Source organism: Chiloscyllium plagiosum, chromosome 12, assembly GCF_004010195.1.
Source record: "Chiloscyllium plagiosum isolate BGI_BamShark_2017 chromosome 12, ASM401019v2, whole genome shotgun sequence".
Classification (NCBI taxonomy): Eukaryota; Metazoa; Chordata; class Chondrichthyes; order Orectolobiformes; family Hemiscylliidae; genus Chiloscyllium; species Chiloscyllium plagiosum.
Genome location: NC_057721.1, coordinates 6057452 through 6077826, shown reverse-complemented (window position 1 = coordinate 6077826; position 20375 = coordinate 6057452). Strand labels below are relative to the sequence as shown.

Genomic DNA, 20375 nt, shown 5'->3' with positions numbered 1-20375 from the left:
AATTACACGATGAATTAAAAAAAACTTCCCACTCTCTTTTTTTTTTCCCCCCAACATTGTTATCAACTTCATGAATCTACTCTGCTTATATTTGAAATATACAGAGGTACAAATCCAATCTGCTGATCTCCTCCATCTTAATTTCAATTGACTGTATCGACTGCCTCTTGGGAGAAAGTTGCAAATTTCCATTCTGTCACCTTGAGTTGGGAGAGAGTAGGTGACTTTTAAATATTTAAATCTAACTTGTATTCTCTCCATTCTTACCAGAAGAAATATTTTCCCTGGATCTTTGGTTTGAATCCTGAATGACAAAACTGCAGTTTTTCAGTTTTTCTTTTGGAAGGACTGTGGATGGCCCAGTAATTACTCTTGTCCTCCAATTGCTATGTAATATCAGATAATATCCGTTAAGTATGAAATATAATGAACTATTGTTAGTAAGCTTTTACTTACAGGTTTCAGTAAAACTTGTGTCTGCTTCTCATCGCATTGTCAATCTTTAGCAGAAGCTTTGGGTGAGCATGAAATGTGGGAGGTTACTTGTTTCTCAGTCATTCAGATTAGTTTATTAATATGTAAGTTCACTCACTGAGCTGGAAGGTTTGTTTTCAGACATTGTCACATGCCTGGTAACATCAGTGAGAGTCTCCGGTGAAGCACTGGTGGTATGTCCCACCCCTCTCAAGTCTTGGTTTCTTAAGGTGGGTGATGTCATTTCCAGCTTTTGTTTTCCAAGGGAAGGTAGATAGTATCTAAATTAATGTTTATTGACGGATTCTATATTCTGGTTAGAATGCCATGCCTCTAAGAATTCAGTGTGTGTCATTGTTTCACCTGTCCTAGGATGTGTGTGTTGACCCAGTCAAAGAATAGATCTTTTTTCTTTGAGCTTCTAAACTTGAAAGAACATCTAGCTAGTTGGTGTGTGTCTTCAGAATTAAACCTGTTCAACCCAGGTATTGCCCGAGAGAATGTGAAAAGCAAGCATTTCCCTAGCCACCAGATCCTGCAATGAGTTACCCAGAGTTATTCTCCTGCTGAGATCTGAACGTGACCGAGATGGAATGCATAATGCCTAAAAGCATCGGTCTGTTTAAAACACTTAGTGATTGACCTATTGCCATTTGAACAGGACAAGTAGGGTAATTAACTTTATAGCAAGCTACAAGCTTTCAATGCATAGTTTTCATTAAGTACTGGCTTTGAAGTGACTGACTTATTTTTTAAAAGATCTGATTTTCCATATTAGACTTAATGAATTTTGTGACAGGATTGCCGTTGGCTCTGTTAAGTGAATAGAGATTTCCCTGCAGATGGGGCATTCATTCAATCCAGTCTTGGACAGTTCCTGTAGAGCACGCACCTACTCTAGTTTGGATGTGGTGTGTGAAACGGAAGGTACTTTTTCAAATCCACCAAAGAGCTTTTAGTAACTTAGCAAGCCCATGTTGTGGAACTGAAACATTCAAACAAGACTAAACTGTTAGTAATCCCTGGTGATACTGGTCTCTGCCTGGATCCCATGGTGATCAGTACAGTGGCTCAGTGGTTAGTACTGCTGTCTCACTGTGCCAGATGTGCATTTAGGTGGATTGGCCATGCTCAATTACCCTGTAGTATCTGGGGTGTGTAGGTTAGGTGTGGTAGCCATGGGAAATGTGGGGTTATAGGGATGGAGAGGGAGAGCGCATCAATGGGCCTGGGTGGAATGCTCTTCAGCGACTGTGTGGACTTGTTGGGTCAAGTGGCCTGTTTCCACGTGGTAGGGATTCTATGAAATGCCTCGTTGCCTTCAGCACTGCCCAGCAGTTCTCCCATATGCAGTCAGTGCCTGTGACTGTGCATATCACCTTCTGGAGAAAATGCAAGGGTAAACTTCCAAGCCTGTAATTTTCAGGAGATAATCACTTATTAGTTGGGGTATTTCCAGTAAACTTGTATGTACAACCATCTCTTGCCAATACTTGGGCACATGAATAAAACGTGACAGTCTTTCCAATATAAGTGCCGTCAATGATGACAGTGTCTGGTAGCCGTAAGCCTGTTATTACCAGCTGCGAGCGACATCCTGTGTTCAAGCAAAAAATTAGAATGGAGCGTGACTCCAACTGAGACCTGGCAGGTGTTGCAGCAATATTTAGGGAACTACATGGGACAGATGAGCTGTAAATATCTGTTGTATTTTCCTCCCTACTTGTTGTCAGGTAGTCCATGCTTCTAAGGCAACTATTATCAAGTCATTTGGCACGGAACAGACCCTTTGGTCCAACCTGTCCATGCCGACCGTAATCCTAAACTAAACTAGTCCCATCTGCCTGCTCTTGGTCCATATCCTTTCAAACATTTCTTATTCATGTACTTTTATCCAAATGTCTCTTAAATGTTGTAACTGTACCCACATCCTCCACTTCCTCAGGAAGTTCATTCCACACATGAACCACTGTTTTAAAAAGAAAAATATGCCCCTCATGTCTTTTTTTTTAAAATCTTTTTCCTCTCCCCTTAATATGCCCCCTTGTCTTGAAATCTAGAGAAAAGACTCCTGCCATTTATGTTACCTGAACCCTGCATGATTTTATTAGAAGTTAATAAAGTTACTGTCAACCTCCTACAGTCCCGTGGAGAAAGTCCCAGGCTCTCCTTAAACTCTCACTCTTCATTCCCAGCAATATCCTGGTAAATCTATTGAACCCTATCCAGTTTAATAATATCCTTCTTATAAATAGGCGACCAGAACTGAACACAGGATTCCAGAAGAGGCCTCACGAACGTCCTGTACAACCTCAACATGACGTCCCAGATCCTGTACTCAAAGGTCTGAGCAATGAAGGCAAGCGTGCTAAATGCTGCCTTAATCACCCAATCAAAGAATTATGTATGTGAACCCCTAGGGGGGGGTCTCTGTTCTGCAACATTACCCAAGGCCCTACTTATAATTGCATACGTTTTAAACATTACTGTACAACTTGGGGCAACATACCTGCTCCGTTAGTTTAGAGGAAAATGCAATGCATTGTTTAATTCAGCACTGTTTTAGGACAGAACAGCTACCCCTCTCTGAATATTTCTATCCTTCCTACAGAATACATCAAAAAGCTCCGTTACTGTGATTACTTGGGGAAGTATTTCTGTGAGTGCTGTCACCACAATGAGGAATCGCCAATCCCTGGCCGAATCCTAATGAAGTGGGATTTCAGCAAGCATCCAGTCTGCCATTTCTCCAAACAGCTGCTGGAAAGTATATGGCATGACCCACTGTTCAACATTTTCTACATCAACAAGTCCCTCTACAGCAAAGTGAAGGAACTGAGAAAAGCCAAGGTACATGTGACTATTTGGGCTTGTATGATTTAGGAAACGGGATGACTAGAATTGGTTTTGAGTTTTGGTTTCCAATGCAAGTTTGAAATGATTGCGAATAAAAGATGGGATTTGTTTTTTTTTAAAATCTGAATCACCTGTTTTATAGTTAGCCTGAAGATGAGTGGTCATCATGAGTTGCTGCAGTCTTTGTTCTGGATAGAGGAGAAAGTCCATCTCAATTCCTTTTCTCTCTCTGCTACTATCTTGTGAGCAGAGTGGCTTAATACACAAACTGTTTTTCAAATCCTTTTTTTAGACCCCCCCGCTTGGTCAATTTAAAGTGACAGACCACAAATCTTTTTGAGTTAAAAGGTGTCTTGTTTTTATTTATGCTTTTGAGCTTGGGGGTGAGGTGTTAGCAACATCACGCTAGCTAACAAAGGAACGAAAGGGATTTTGCAGCTAAGAATAAATCTACATCAAAACAGCAGGTATTAATTTGGATGAACATTCATGCTGTATTCCATGAGGGTTCCTTTACTCGGGAGTGAATGGTTTAGATGTGTCCTGAAAGCTGAGACAGAAGTTGAAGGTTTTGCTTTTTAAAGTCTGATGGTGCGGCAAGGTTATCTTGATTCGCAACAACTGGTCTACCCTTCAGACAAATACAGGGGCCTTCTGAAATTAGTTCTTGATCTCCTAGGCTAGACTTGAGGCAGGCTTTGCTATTATCTTACAGCTTGGCTTTCTGTCAATTGTATTGTAGCCAGGATGGGCATTAAACAGATTGTCCAGGATACTCACCGCTCCTCCAAAAGAGTAAAAGTAACATTATAACTTTACCAAGGCAAGATGGATGAACTGAGATATCCACTCCCTACTGAGTTTCCCAAGTTGGGAGACCCTGACCTAATACAGGAAATCCAGATGGCCTCCTACTTGAAGAACTGCAATTTCCTTTCCCACGTGGTCAACAATTCCCTCCAGCGCGTCTCCTCCACTTCCCACACCTCTGCCCTTAAACCCCACCCCTCCAACTGCAACAAGGATTGAACCCTTCCTGGTTCTGAGCTTCCACCCCACTAATCTAAGCATACAGTGCATTATCCTCTGCCATTTCCACCACCTACTAATCAGACCTCACCACTCCTATCTGTGTTTTATGTAGAGACCATCCCTCCTTGACTCCCTGAATAGGACCAAACCACACCCCACCCCAGCAATCCACCCACCATACCTTGCTGTCGCAAGAGGCGTAGAACTCTTCCCCACACTTTACTCCTCACCTCTGTCTAAAGCCCTAAAGGATTGTTTCACATCCAATGGAAATTTTCCTGTGCATCCACCCACCTCATCTACTGAGTCCATTGTTCTTGATGTGGCCCCCTCTAAATTGGGGAGATGGGATGCCAACTCAGAACACTTCACAGTACATCTCTGGGACCCACCAGACAACCCTATCGCCCTGTGGCTGATCGCTTCAACCACCCCTTCCTCCTGCCCAAGGACATGAGTTCTGGGCTGCCTCCAGCACTAAATCAAGACTTCCAATGACTGGAGGATGAATGTCTCCTCTTTTGCCTTCAAACACCATGGCATCATCATTGACCACTAGTTTCCAAATATCGTTTCCCCCACCGCCCCCTCCCCCAACCACCCCCTAAGAAGGGCTTCTGCCCATAACATCAGGTGCTCCTGCTCTTCTGATGCTACCTGACATGCTGTGCTTTTCCAGCATCACACTTTTTGACTTTGACATAACTGACTACAAAGCGAAGTTGGGATCGAATAGCTGACAAAATGTATCCTTCTCCAGCAAGCTCAAAGCATTCTCTGCTCGTTTTTGAGCAGAAGGTTGGTGGAAATCATGTCACCTATCCCACCAGCCGCAGATGCTGCTGTACCCATAGTCACCGCCATAGACATCAGATCGGCCTCCTTATGTGTGAACTCAAGGTAAATGACCAGCTTGATGGAGTCCCTGGCTGAGCTCTCCAATCCTGTGCAGACCAGTCAGCGGGAATATTTGCACCGTCGCTTAATCTCTCCTTGCTATGATCTGGAGGCCCCGCCTACTTCAAGAAGACCACCATCATCTGAAATACCATGCAGTGTGCCTCAATGATTACCACCTGGTGGCTCTGCCATCCATCGTTATAAAGTGCTTCAAGAGATTAGTTATGACACGCATCAACTCCATGCTTCCAGATTTCCTTGATACTTTTTGTAACTTGCCTACCATCATAACAGGTCCACAGCAGACACCATCTTCCTGACCCTACACTCCTCATCCCTGGAACATCGGGACAACAAGAATGCCTACGTCAGGTTTCTACTTGACTATATAGCTGTGCTATCAACACTAATATCATTCCAAACACATTCCCCTCTAACTGGATTCTCCACTTCACAAACAGACCACTGTCAGTAAGGATAGGCGACAACACATCCTCCCTCCATGATCATCCTCAACGCCAGTGTCCCACTCTGCTCCTTAAATACATGTGACTGTGTGGCCAAATTTCACACTAGCTCCATTTACAAGTTTGACGTCACTATTGTGCAAGATCTGACCTACAATGACAACAGTATAGGAAGGAGATTGCATGCTTCACTGAATGGTGTAAACAAAATTGCCTCATCAATATCAGCAAATCGAAGGAACTGGTCATCGACTTCAGGAAGCAGGGTGGAGGGCACGCCAGTGTCTGCATCAATGGTGCTGAGGTGGAGATGGAGTGCCAAGTTCCTGGGAATGACAATCACCAACAATCTCTCCTAGTTCACCCACATTGACACTATGGTCAAGAAAGCACAGCAATACCTCCCCTTCCTCCAAAGACTAAGGAATTTTGACATGTCCACAAAGACTCTTACAAATTTTTATACGCGCACCATAGAAAACATCCTATCTGAGTGCATCACAGCTTGGTATGGCATCTACAATCCCCGAGACCGCAAGAGACTACGGAGAGTTGTGAACACCGCCCGGTCCATTACACAAACAAGCCTTCTATCCATTGAATCCATCTCTACTTCCTGCTGCCTCAGGAAAGCAACCAAAATTATCAAAGACCCTTCCCAACCTGGTTATACTTTCTGCCCATCAGGCAGACAATATAAAAGTTTGTATGGCCGTGCAAAAAGATCTAACAGCTGCTTTCTCTGCTGTTATCAGAATGGACCTCTTAACATTTAAGGTTAATGTCTCTGCACTTTCCTGACAGCTGTGACGCTGTATCCTGTGCTGTGTTCCATTACCCTGATGCACTTGTATGGTCTGCCTGTAAAGTATATAAGGCAACACTTTCACGTGTACAGTATTAAATCAAAGGTGGTTCTGGTTATTTATTAAGCCCATTCCAACTTAACAGTTTTATTATGATCCCAGGTAATCCTGGACTGGTTCAATCCCAATGTGAAACTTGATTCAATAGACTGTAATAGTTTTTTTTGCTGACTGATTACTGTGGAGGTCACTCTCACTGAACGTAGTCACGAGGTTACAAGTGCTCTTCTAATGAAAGACCTCAGTTGAAGAAATTGTGAACCTTTTTTAAAAATGAGCCACACAAGAAATATTTTACACTATACAGACGTCCTGTTAGAAGCTGACTTATTACAACAATCACAAATTGGTTCAGCCCTTTGACCCTCAACTATAAACTTACAGATACTCGAGCCTCAGTAAATGGTCACCCTATCTCACTTTAATGTTCCTTGTTCAGTAGACATTGCTGCAGTTATCTTTGCCTTCACTTGATGTTGTCTTTAGTTAGTTTTCCAGAGACCACTGAAGAAATTGTTCACCATTTGCATTTATTTTTGTAAGCATGATTTTGTTAAATTCCTCTGAAATTGGACCACTATGCCTTACTGACCACTTAGACATGTGAGACTTCTTTTCTTCTGTGAAGTCTGTTTTGGAGACCACTCCAACTGCATTGTGGCTGGTACAGGCTTATATGGAAGAAATCAGCATTGCTGCCTTTGATTTTATCCTATTCTGGCCTTGTATCTAATGCACTGAACCACTCCCACCGTTTTTAAAAACTGCATTAAGATTCAAGAAACAAAATTTCAGACAATCTTGCACCAGTAACCAAACTCTAAAGTGACTTAAACTCTTTCCCTTCTGAACACCAAGATACTACAAATAATGCATCCACTTTAGAAACTAAATTTCCCCACAAAAAATAATGAACCTTTTATCAGTTTCTATATTTCAGATGGTGATGATCCATCATCTCCCCTTAGGAGATGAATGCTATTATTAGCACCATGACAAGTATAACAAAGTTCAATGACCACCCCCACCACCCCCTCAATTTTTTTTTTTGAATGCTCTTTACTGGAGAGAATTGTTTGGTGTTCTTTTGTTTATTATCTAGTGTCCACAACTGAAGATGTGAGTCATACAGCACTGAAACAGACACTTCGGTCCAACCAGTCCATGCCATATGTAATCCCAAACTAAACTTGTCCTATTTGCCTGTTCATGGCCTATATCCCTCCAAATCTCTCCTTAGATTAGATTAGATTACTTACAGTGTGGAAACAGGCCCTTCGGCCCAACAAGTCCACACCGACCCGCCGAAGCGAAACCCACCCATACCCCGACATTTACCCCTTACCTAACACTACTGGCAATTTAGCATGGCCAATTCACCTGACCTGCACATCTTTGGACTGTGGGAGGAAACCGGAGCACCCGGAGGAAACCCACGCAGACACGGGGAGAATGTGCAAACTCCACACAGTCAGTCGCCTGAGTCGGGAATTGAACCCGGGTCTCATGGCGCTGTGAGGCAGCAGTGCTAACCACTGTGCCACCGTGCCGCCCACTCCTATCGTGTACTTATTCAAATGACTTTTAAACATTCTGATTATGCCCACGTCCACCACTTCCTCAGGAAGTTCAATCCACATGCAAACCACTCTCTTAAAAAGACACGAGCAAATAGTTTTTAAAACCTTCCTCCTCTCCCCTTAATATGCCTTGAAATCCCCCGTCCTTGGGAAAACACACCCTACCATTAGCCCTATCTATATCCCTCATGATTTTATAAACCTCCTATAAGGTCAGCTCTCAAGCGCCTAACACTTCAGTGGCAGGGGGGAAAAAAAACTTCCCTGCCTTTCTTTTATACCTCAAACCTTCCATATCCAGCTAAATTTCTTGAGCCCTCTCCAGCTTAATAGCTTTCCTACAACAGAACTTGGACACAGGATGGAATGGATAATTCTATCCTCCTAATTACTGTCCAGAATTAGAACCAATTTGGATAATATAGTTGGTAGCGGCCAGCAAAGTTCATTTTTAAATTCACTAAACTGTAACGTTTGACTTTCGAGTTGTTTTGGATAGTTTTATGTCTTATTGACATATCCAAGGTACTCTGTGCTGCTGGGAAGGGTGGTCAGGTTCTGATAGGCACATTTCGTCACATCAACTAAGTCCAAGTGATGTTGACTGACCTTCCCATGTACTTGCTGCTCACTAAGAGATGCAGGTTCTACTGAAATTTCAGTCTCCTCTCTGTTCAAATCAACATCCATAATAGAACCTTAAAGTGACCTGTCTCAATTGTTCACCTGCTATAACAATGCAGCAAAGCTGCTGCATTGTTGTTTGGAGATAGTAAAACAAGTTTTTGACTTGCAACATTTTGATTTATTTTGCTGTGTAGGTGGTTATCTGTATCAATAAAGGGAAATGCAATTATGCAAAACTTTTTTTTTTAAATTGTCCCCAACAGGAAATTCAAGAACAGTTGATACACATCAAAAAGCTGCTAAGAACCTGCAGACTGGCTGAAAGGTATCTTCCTTTTCTTTTGTAAATATGTGGTAAACTCAGTGGTTGGATACAATCCCTTTGACCACTCGCTTACCATTGTGCGTGTGTTATCGGTGGCGCAGTTGGTCTTGAGTTTGAGAGTCAAAATACCACGTGAGACTTGAGCCCAAATTCTAGCTGATACTTCTGCACAGCACTGCGGAAAAGATAAACTGCCAGAGATGCTGTCTTTTGGGGGCCATGATGTTAAACGGAGACCAAGTCTCTCTCAAGTTCTAACATAGGACAGGGGCTGGTGGGAGGAAAGTGTGATTCCCTAGAATGCTGACCAATTTTAATGTCTCAAGTTTAAGGAGACCATTATTTTAATATGGTCATTATCACATTACAATTTAGCTTTGGGAGCTTGCAATCTTCAAACTGATGGTGTGGTTCCCACGTTATAGGGGAGGGAACGTCCCAAAAATAACTTCAGTGGCTGTAAGTATTTTTGGGACAGCTGATTTCAGAAAGGTTTTAATTATCTGTCCCTGTTCTCATCTGCTCTTTTCTCACCACCCCACCCGCGGCCCATCAAGTATGAGTCAAAAACTGTGGTGCTGGAAAAGCACAGCTGGTCACGCAGCATCCAAGGAGCATAAGCTCTTGTGTTCGAAACGTCAACTGTCCTGCTCCTCGGATGCTGCCTGACCCTGTTTTTCCAGCACCACTTTTTCTTTTTGCCTCTGATCTCCAGCATCTGCAATCCTCACTTTCTCCCCATCAAGTTTCTCTGTAGTTATAGACATGCTCACCCACTGCACTCCCCATCTCATTTTGGAGTCTAATGTATTCACCCCTCTTTTCTTTCCTCTTTCTTTTACAACTTTCTCATCTGTCCATCTCCTTTCTCCCTACCTTCTGAAAAGGCTTATTTCTAAAGCTGGGTCAAGAGATTAATAGGTTTCTTTTAAAACTCAGGTGAGGGTTATAGCCCTGATTATGGGGTAAATGGAATTAAGCTACAGATCTGTCAGGATCAGTAGTAGGTAGCTCAGTGGTTAGCACTGCTGCCTCACAATGCCAGGGGACCTGGGTTTGAAACTGCCCAGAGTGTTCAGGGATGTGTAGGTTAGATGCATTAGTCAGGGGTAAATGTAGAGTAATCGGGTAGGGGAATGGGTGTGTGTGGGCCCTCTTCAGAGGGTCAGTGCGGACTTGTAGGGCCAAATGGCCAGTTTCTGCACTGTAGAGAATCTATGATTACCCTTGAATGCAGAGGACAGGGTCGAGAGACTGAGCAGCCTGAACCATTTCCTATCTTAAGTTCCTTGTTTCTACAGAGTCTTTTTAAAAACCAGAATCAAAGCTGACCTGTTTTGAGATTTTCCAAGTTTCTAGCAGTGAAAATTCAAGCAAATTATTTGCAAAGGGTGTCACTGGAAATGATTTGCTTTTACTTTTTTTTTGTTAAAGTGTCCACATGTATAATGTGGTCTGTCTTTGTAGATGCAGTGGGTTATTCTAGGTGATTGTCTGAGTGGTTTGATGCTGCTGCTAATTGAGATGCTACATTTGGTTACATCTGGTGTCTTCCTGTCCCCATCTGGCAGAGCCATGATAGAGTTCTATCGGATATGTTCCCACCTGACCGAGGAGCTCCACCTTTACTCGTTGAATGACCTGTTGATGGTGAAGCAGGGCCTGCTGGTTCCAGGCCTGAAAGATGCCCTCAAGAATGTCCTCGTTCACGTGGAAAGTTGTGAGGTAAAAAGCCAAACAAAGGTCTCTTTTTGAGAGGCTGATGTGGAGGTGCCAGTGTTGGACAGAGGTGGGCAAAGTCAAAAATCACACAGCACCCTGTTCTAGTCCAACAGGTTTTTGAAACAGCAAGCTTTAACTCTCCTTTCTACCTTTGGCAACTAGTGAGAGGATACATCTGCCACAGCTTTAATAGCAAAAGATCAAAGGTTTGTATTGAACAAACCTGGATGGCTATTAAGTCCTTAATCAGTTAGAGTGGAGGTGCAGGTTTTGATTGTTTTTAATATGTAAATCTCAGAATTTCTTTCACGTCACTGCCCCAAGATAACGTCAGGTTTTATCAGAATAGAGGTGACCCCTCTGATCAGGCAATGTATTTTAGGTCTGAGGCCATGTTCCAAGTCTGGGAGAAAGTGAGGACTGTGGATGCTGGAGATACGAGACAAAATGTGCAGTGCTGGAAAAGCACAGCAGGTCCGGCAGCATCCAAGGAGAAAGCGAATCAACATTTCAGGCATGAGCCCTTCATCAGGGTATATTTCAAGTCTGTTTATATCTAATTCTGGAGTCAATCTGGTTTTACTTCCAAAGTAGGCATTTGTAAAATGCCACATGACTATCTATAGATTAAGTGCATTTTGAACAAAATTGAATGTACCGACAAATACATATCTATATGGTTCAATACATTTGCATAAGTTGTATGACCCTTTGATCTTTTACTATAAATTTGTCTGTATTCTCACTAGTTGCCTAGCTCCGAAAGCTTGGGGTTTCAAATAAACCTGTTGGACTATAACCAGTGTTGTGATCTGAGAATTTTAATATTGACTCTGAGGTAGACCTTAGAGACTGAGTGAGATGATGGTGTCAAACACCACTCCCAGAGATGTAGAGACAATGTACTGTGTAGAATTGAAACCGTATGGCAGCAACGGGGGGTAATTTGAGGGCAGATTTGTCTGAGATTTCATTTTTTTTTAATGTGAGGAGTGGAAGAATTGTTTCTTGGACTGGAGGCCTGTGACCAGTGGTATTCCATAGGAATCAGTTCCAAGTCTCTTTGTAATTTATATAAATGATTTTAGATGAGAATATTGAAGGTGTGGTTAATTAGTGGTAAAATTGATTGTATAGTCAGCTTAAAAAGGTTATCTAAGATTACAAAGGGATCTTGATCATTTGAGTCAATGTGCTGCAGAGTGGCAGATGGAGTTAAATTTGGATAAATGTGAGGTATTGTGTTTTGGTAAAACTAAGGGAAGGACTTTTTACAACTAAAAGCAGGGCCTTGGGTAGTGTTATAGAATGGAAGGGTTCAGGTACATAATTCTTTTAAAGTTTGCATCACCCAATAGATAGGGTGGTTAAGAAGGCATTTAGCACGTTTGGTTTCATTGCTCACTCCTTTTGAGTATAGGAGTTGATGGCCTGCTGAGTTTGTACAGGATGTTGGTGAGGCCTCTTCGGGAATACTGTCCCGTTCTGATTGCGCTGTGGAAGGATATTAAGCTGGGGAGGGTTCAGAAGAGACCTGTCAGGATGTTGAGAGATGGAGGGTTTGAGTTATAAAGAAATGTTGGATCGGCTGGAATTTGTTTCACTCGAGTGTAGGAGGTTGAGGTGTGACCTCCAGTTTATAAAATCTGAAGGGGTATAGATAAGGAGAATGGCCCATGTCTTTTCCCTTAGATGGGGTATTTTAAAAACTGTGGGGCATATTAAGATGACAGAAAAAAGATCTTTAACTGCAAAAAAATTGCTTTTTTTTTTAGTGAAATGAATTTGAAATGGTGGATGTAGTTAGAGTTACAACATGTAAAAGACATTTGGATAGATATGTGAATAGGAAAGATTTGGTAGGAAATGGGCCAGGAGCAAGCAAGTGGGACTAGTTTAGTTTGGGATTATGTTCAGTATGGACTGGTTGGGCCGAAGGGTCTGTTTTCCGTGCTGTATGTCCTAGTCACTAATCTTGCCAATGTGCTGTGGTGCACACTTTGGTTGCTCTGATTCACTTTAAAACAGTGACTGCATTTTTTTTTTAAAAGGTAATGCATTGACTGTGAGGAGACCATAGTGTGTTTATTGTTTTTTGTACAATGGGGTTCTCCATTTCCCATAGGAAAATGTATTCCCACAATTTGGACAATATTATTTGTTAAAACTAAATTGTTAAGTTTATTGCATGACTCCAGTTTGGTATCTAAAGTAGAAGCTTGAGGTTCCAATCGGCAACTTGAAAAGATTTTGCATGATTCACAAACTAAATATATCATTTTGTGCAAGGGAATATGGTTAAATTTCTTCCCATTTAATTGAAAAGTTAGTTTCATCCTGAAAATGTTTTTTGTTTTTATGTAGTAGAATGTAGCTAATATGGGTTTGCCCATACGTAGAATTCCTGACATTTTAACAAATCCCAGAATCCTGTGTTTTATTGATTGCTTTAAATGTCTTGCCTCCTTCAATTTGTTTACAAGCATCCCAACGTTCCTCTGCACTTGCTGCTACTCTTTCAAAATGGATTACTTCCATACATTCCACCAATCTCCTGTCTCCAAGGTTCCACATTCAGTCACTTTGCTTCCGGTTTTTCTCATCTGCAAATTTTAAAACTGTGTGCCCTGTTTAGACAAGTCATTAGTATTAATCATGAAAAGTAATAGTCAGGCAATGACCATCTCCAAAAAGAGAGTATCTAACTATCATCCTTTTGACTTGCAATGACATGCCCATCATTAGGTCTCCCATTATGAACATCCTAGGAGTTAGTATTGACCAGAAACTGAACCTGACCAGCCATGTCTTTCCAGATGCGCCGGGCAGCTCAGAAGCTTGGAATTCTGCAGCAAGTAACTGACCACTTGATTTCTCAAAGCCTGCCTACCATCAAAGCACAAATCTTGATTTTGATTTAGTAAGAGAATAAAAGGTTATTGAAAGAAGGCAGAAGAATAGGATTGAATATATTAGCAATGATCAAATGGTGGAACCGACCCACTGGTCCGAATGGACTAAATCTGCTCCTGTTTCATAGAATCTCCGCAGTGTGGAATCAGTCCCTTTGGCCCAACATGTCCATACCGACCCGCTGAAGAGTAACCCACCCAGATCCATTCCCATACCCAATTATCCAACACTTGCCCCTGACTAACGCACCTAACCTACACATCCCTGAACACTATGGACAATTTAGCATGGCCAATTCACCTAACCTGCACATCATTGGACTGTGGGAGGGAACCCATGTAGACATTGGGAGAATGTGCAAACTCAACACACAGTTGCCCAGGGGTGGAATCTTCTGGTCTTCAGTCAGTAATGTGATGAAGTACTCTCCATTTGCCTGGAGAAATGCAGCGCCAATAACACTTAACGTTCAGCACACCAGCTTGACAAAGTAGCTTTGATTAGCACCCCATCCACATTCACTCCCTCCTCCATTGCACACACTGCTACAGGGCATCAGAGCATCAATCTGAGATGCACTGCAGCAACTGCTAGGGGAGGTGACAGTCTAGTGGTATATTGTTGACCTATTAATCCACAGACCCAAGTAAATTCTATCTCCAAAGTTTGTGCGAAGATTTGTAGCTCGGGTGCTCATTGTTGTGGTTCTGTTCGCCGAGCTGGACTGGCTAGGCGACATCATCAGTGCTTGGGAGCCTCCTGCGAAGCGCTTCTTTGATGTTTCCTCCCTGCCGCTTCCGGTTGTCAGTTTCAGCTGTCCGCTGTAGTGGTTGGTATATTGGGTCCAGGTCAATGTGTTTGTTGGAGTTTGTGGATGAATGCCATGCCTCTAGGAATTCCCTGGCTGTTCTCTGTCTGGCTTGCCCTATGATAGTAGTGTTGTCCCAGTCAAATTCATGTTGCTTGTTGTCTGCGTGTGTGGCTACTAAGGATAGCTGGTCGTGTCGTTTCGTGGCTAGTTGATGTTCATGTATGCGGATTATTAGCTGTCTTCCTGTTTGTCCTATATGGTGTTTTGTGCAGTCCTTGCATGGTATTTTGTACACTACATTAGTTTTGCAAGGACTGCACAAAACACCATATAGGACAAACAGGAAGACCGCTAATAATCCGCATACATGAACATCAACTAGCCACGAAACGACACGACCAGCTATCCTTAGTAGCCACACACGCAGACAACAAGCAACATGAATTCGACTGGGACAACACTACTATCATAGGGCAAGCCAGACCGAGAACAGCCAGGGAATTCCTAGAGGCATGACATTCATCCACAAACTCCATCAACAAACACATCGACCTGGACCTAATATACCAACCACTACAGCGGACAGCTGAAACTGACAACCGGAAGCGGCAGGGACAGACCACTATAAACACCGGAGGAAACATCAAAGAAGCGCTTCGCAGGAGGCTCCCAAGCACTGATGATGTCGCCTAGCCAGGGGACGAAACGTTTACAACAAAAACTTCCAGCTCAGCGAACAGGACCACAACAAATTCTATCTCCCTCTGGATATTGATCTCCTATCCTTTGACCACCACCCATCCCACAAGCAATGTGGTTGAACCTTAATTGTTCTGTAGGCAATTGGGAATGGGCATTAAATGCTGCCTAAGCCAGGACACGCTCACCTTGTGAATAATTTTTTTTAGAAGGTCTCGCCAAGCTCCTTTTCGATAGCACCTTCCAAAACCCATGACTGCTTCCAACTTGAAGGATGAGGGCATGTTCCCCTCCAAGTCACTCACCATCCTGACTTGAAGATCTATTGCTGTTCCTTCACAGTTAGTCATATGGATGTACAGCATGGAAACAGACCCTTCGGTCCAACCCGTCCATGCCGACCAGATATCCCAACCCAGTCTTGTCCCACCTGCCAGCACCCAGCCCATATCCCTCCAAATCCTTCCTATTCATATACCCATCCAAATGCCTCTTAAATGTTGCAATTGTACCAGCCTCCACCACTTCCTCTGGCAGCTCATTCCATACATGTACCACCCTCTGCGTGAAAAAGTTGCCCCATAGGTCTCTTTTATATCTTTTCCCCTCTCGCGCTAAATCTATGCCTTCTAGTTCTGGACTCCCCGATCCCAGAGAAACGACTTTGCCTATTTACCCTGTGCATGCCCCTCATAATTTTGTAAACCTCTGAGGTTACCCCTCAGCCTCCAACGCTCCAAGGAAAACAGCCTCTCCCTGTAGCTCAAATCCTCCAACCCTGGCAATATCCTTGTAAATCTTTTCTGACCCCTTTCCAGTTTCACAACATCTTTCCAGTAGGAAGGAGACCAGAATTGCTTGCTGGGTCAAAATCTGTAAACTTTTTCCTCATGTCCCTATGGGTATCCCTATATTTAAGGACTCCAAGTTAAAGAAGACCGTTCACCATCATGCTAATCATGGATGCTGGTTTAGCCAAAGACGCCTACATCCTGTGAAGGAATGTTTCAAAAACAAGCCCTGGGGTGATCCATTGTATATCTACATCTTATCTGTAAAACGGCACCTCTCCAATTACATATCCAGGCTGCTAGTATCTCGTAAAGTTCAAACCTTTGCTGATAAGCCTGTTCTTTACCACTTCATCAAATGCCTTTTGGAAGTTCACATCAAATGCTTTGTTTCTTTTATTCATTCACAGGATGTGGATGTTGCTAGTTAGGTCAGCATTTATTACCCAGAGGGTAGTTAAGAGTTAACCCCCAATGTGGTGGGTCTGGAGTCACACATAGTCCAGACCAGGTAGCTTCCTTCCCTTTATGGGCGGCAGTGGTTAGCAATATTGCCTTAGCGCCAGAGACCCGGGTTCAATTCCCGCCTCAGGCGACTGACTGTCTGTGTGGAGTTTGCACATTCTCCCAGTGTCTGCGTGGGTTTCCTCCGAGTGCTCTGGTTTCCTCCCACAGTCCAAAGATGTGCAGGTCAGGTGAATTGGCCATGCTAAATTGCCCGTAGTGTCAGGTGCAGGGGTAAATGTAGGGGAATGGGTCTGGGTGGGTTGCGCTTCGGCAGGTCGGTGTAGACTTGTTGGGCTGAAGGACCTGTTTCCACGCTGTAAGTAATCTAATCTAAAGGACATGAGTGAACCAGATGGGTTTTTCCAGCAATTGACGATGGATTCATGGTCACCATTAGACTCCTAATTCCAGGTTGTTCGTTTTTCATTGCATTCCAGTTCTACCATCTGCAATGGCCAGAACATTACCTGGATCTCTGGATTAATAGTCCCAGCGATAATACCATTAGGCTATTGGCCCCCAGTGAAACCCTCATTGAAAAGCTCACGCAAGTTGGGGGAGCACTGTTTGCTGATTTACCTTTATTATTTTACGAATGATAATGAGGAAACACTGACTCCACAAAGTCTAAAGGCTAGTACATAACAAGTAGCATTGGCACAGAAAATCAGCACAAGTTTAAGATTTAGAATTTCTTGTAATTTGCCTACCATCTAGTGGCTCAGTGAGGGACTGGATTGAATTGAACATTGTTAATGGGAGGGTGCTCTCTTTTTACATGTTGTGTTTTTAATATATAGTTATGTCTGGCCAAGGGCTTCATCTGTGAGTTTTGCAAGAGCAGAGATGTTCTCTTCCCTTTTCAGACAGACCAATGCAAACGATGTGATGGTGAGTATTAATTCAAGTAACTTTTTCTGGAAACTAACATCACTTTCTGAAACACTTCTGTATGTACTGTCCAAATCTTGAGTGAAGACTTTTTTTGATCCACTGTTCCCAGTCATAAAGGTTAATTAAACTTTTCCAGCCTCCCTTTCTGCTCATCCTCAGTAGTATCATACTCCATAGTTCTAATCTACACCAACTGATTAGATTTCTAACTTGTGCTGGATTGACTAATTACAATTAAAATGCTGCAAGCACATTAGTTTACATTGACAATACGAAGTATAGTGTTCATTTTGATCGCATCTGAAATATTAATGTTTTTTTTTAATTCATTCACTGGCTGGGCCAGCATTAATTACGCAGAGGGCAGTTAAGAGCTAACCACATTGCTGTGGGTTTTGAGTCACGTGCAGGCCAGACCTGCTGAGGATAGCACATTTCCCTCCCTAAAGGACACTAGTGATCCAGATGGGTTTTTCTGACAATCGCTGGATTTGTGGTCCTTATTCGACTCTTTAATTCCAGATTTTTACTGAATTAAAATTCCACCATTTGCTAAAGTGGGATTTGGACTCTAGTCTCCAGAACATTATTGTGGTCTCTGGATTAACAGATCATTAAACACAGTGGCCCTGCAATGAAATGGGCAGTATGCTGCTAAAGGCTAAAAATGAGATGTGTTATGGACCAGACCTGATCCTGCAAAATATATCCAGGAGGTAGAGTCCAGGTTAACTTTGTTATTTTTATCTTATTCAAAGGCAAGTGTAAGTCATGGTGTTCCAGATATGACTTTTGATTGGTCCACTGCTCGGCTTTAAGTAATACACACTTTATTCTTGCGCCATAGTTAAAATGCAAACAGCAAAATAATTAACAACTTTAATTCTACTGAAATATTTAACAAAATATGTATCTCAACTAATCATGAACCATTCCAATATCGTTGCATCCCATAAACCTTTGACAAAGGCAAATTCAGCAAATAGACTGTCTAGTCCCAGAGAAAGGAAACCAAAAAATCAATTCTTGATGTTGATTGCTCCTTCAGGCAGCCAACTGTCTAATTTTTAATGGTCATATCGTGACTCCTTTTACTTGCTCTTGTCAAAAATAGTCTAGCTTAATCTCTCAAAGATCACTTAGTTTGTATAAGGTCATCTTTCCAGACTCTCGAATGTCGTTTTGCTGAGCTTCATGGCTGTTTTGTACTGAGTCCGGTATTTCCAAGTCTTAATCGGAATGTGACTGAGCTATGGTTTGAGAACAGCATTGCACCATGCCATTACTTCGGATGTATGGTCAAGCCACATATTACAGACATCCTAGTGTTTCCATATGAATGTAAGGCTCAAGTGACACCACAAACAGAAACTGGATGGCAATTGTTATCGTTATCCTGAAAGTCCTTCCAACCTGCTGTTGAGTATTTTCTCAGTGGAACTATAAATCTTTGGCCCTCTGACTCTTCAGATAGCTGAAACTTATTGCACTATTATCGTTTGTCTATTATCCTTGTTTAAATTAATCATTTTAATATCGGCTTTGGGGTTTTTTCAACACTCATGTCAAGCCTATTTTTTTTTAATGTTTTTAAGCTTTTGGTCACCTTTTTTAGGCTGTGTTTTTTTTTTCTTTTGAAATTCACCTAGTTGAGGAAAGTGTTGATACTCCAGTCTCATTCCTCCTGAGGCTCCCACATAAATTGAATCAACATCAGCATCGTGGCCAAATGGTTAGCACTGCTGCCTCAAGCACCAGGGACCTGGGTTCAGTTCCACCCCTCTGGTGACCATGGATTTGCACGTAGTCCTCCTGTCCGTGGCAACTTCCTGTGGGTGCTCTGGTTTCCTCCTGCAGTCCAAAGATGACCAGGTTAGGTGGATTGGCCGTGGGAAATGTGAGGTTGCAAGGATAGCATGAGGGGGTGAGTCTGGGTGGGATCCTCTTCAGGCGGTCAGTGTGGACTTGATGGGCCGAATGGCTCACTTCTGCTCTGTAGGAATTCTATGATAAATTCCTCAAAGACCCCAGTCTGGTGTAATCAAGTTGATAGGAAATATCAACAATAACTGTTTACTTACTACAAATGTCAGTTGTAATGACAGACAATCAAAAGATATACAATCAATGTAAAACTGTTAGCTGCATCTGTAATCCTTCTCCAATGTCTACGCAGACAAATGTGGGTGTTACGGGTGGAGGAAAAGATACAGGGGAAATGCATTAGATTCAGTGGGATGATTCCATTCAAACTGGATTCAGTGGGGTGTTCTTTTTTATTTTTCCCTTTTTTTTTTGCTTCCCAAGACTATCTCTGATCTTCAGACTCATTCAGTTGTTTGTGGGAGAGACAGGGCGGTTGGCACAGTAATTGTAAAATCTTACAGCCATTACTTCTGTTATGGGCCAGGCCAGACCCCCTCAAAACACTTCAAGATAGTGGCCCAAACCTTGCTGGTTATTTTAAGGAGGTGTAATGCAGGCATTCCAGGAGTGATGCATTTGGTCAACCCACCTGTTTTTAAACAAAACAATTTATTTGTAATATTACCAAATGTGAAACAAACAAAAGAAAACTGAATACTGGATAGCTTACCCAAAAGCCATCAGATCATCCCAATTTAATGATGCTGTTCCAAATACTTGCAACAATCCCCATAAACACCTCTTGGCACAAGATAAAATCAAACACAGGTTCTTACAGGATAGAAGTCCAGGAGAGAGTACCAGATTGGACCTGCTGCTTCAGGTTCAGTAGCCTTTCACACACTACTGCTTAAGAAGACAGGCAAGAGAGAAGCTGAGCTGGGAGAACTGGCTGCTCCCCTTTTATTGTGCAAGTGGTTTTTAAATTTGAAAGCCTTCTGTCTGAGGTGGTATCTGTTAGCTATTATCAAATTGGCCCTAAAAT

General features: G+C 42.5%; 1 protein-coding gene across 12 annotated transcripts in view; it reads left to right on the top strand.

The window, feature by feature from the left end:
• rubcnl (rubicon like autophagy enhancer) overlaps positions 1-20375 on the top strand; it is a 75585-nt gene that overhangs the window by 50994 nt on the left and 4216 nt on the right. For all 12 annotated transcript variants that reach the window (XM_043700365.1, XM_043700364.1, XM_043700357.1 and 9 more), the window contains 4 exons: positions 3086-3324; positions 9066-9127; positions 10699-10852; positions 17371-17461. In XM_043700365.1, the coding sequence (XP_043556300.1) occupies positions 3086-3324; positions 9066-9127; positions 10699-10852; positions 17371-17461 (546 nt within the window). The remainder of the gene's footprint in view (positions 1-3085; positions 3325-9065; positions 9128-10698; positions 10853-17370; positions 17462-20375) is intronic.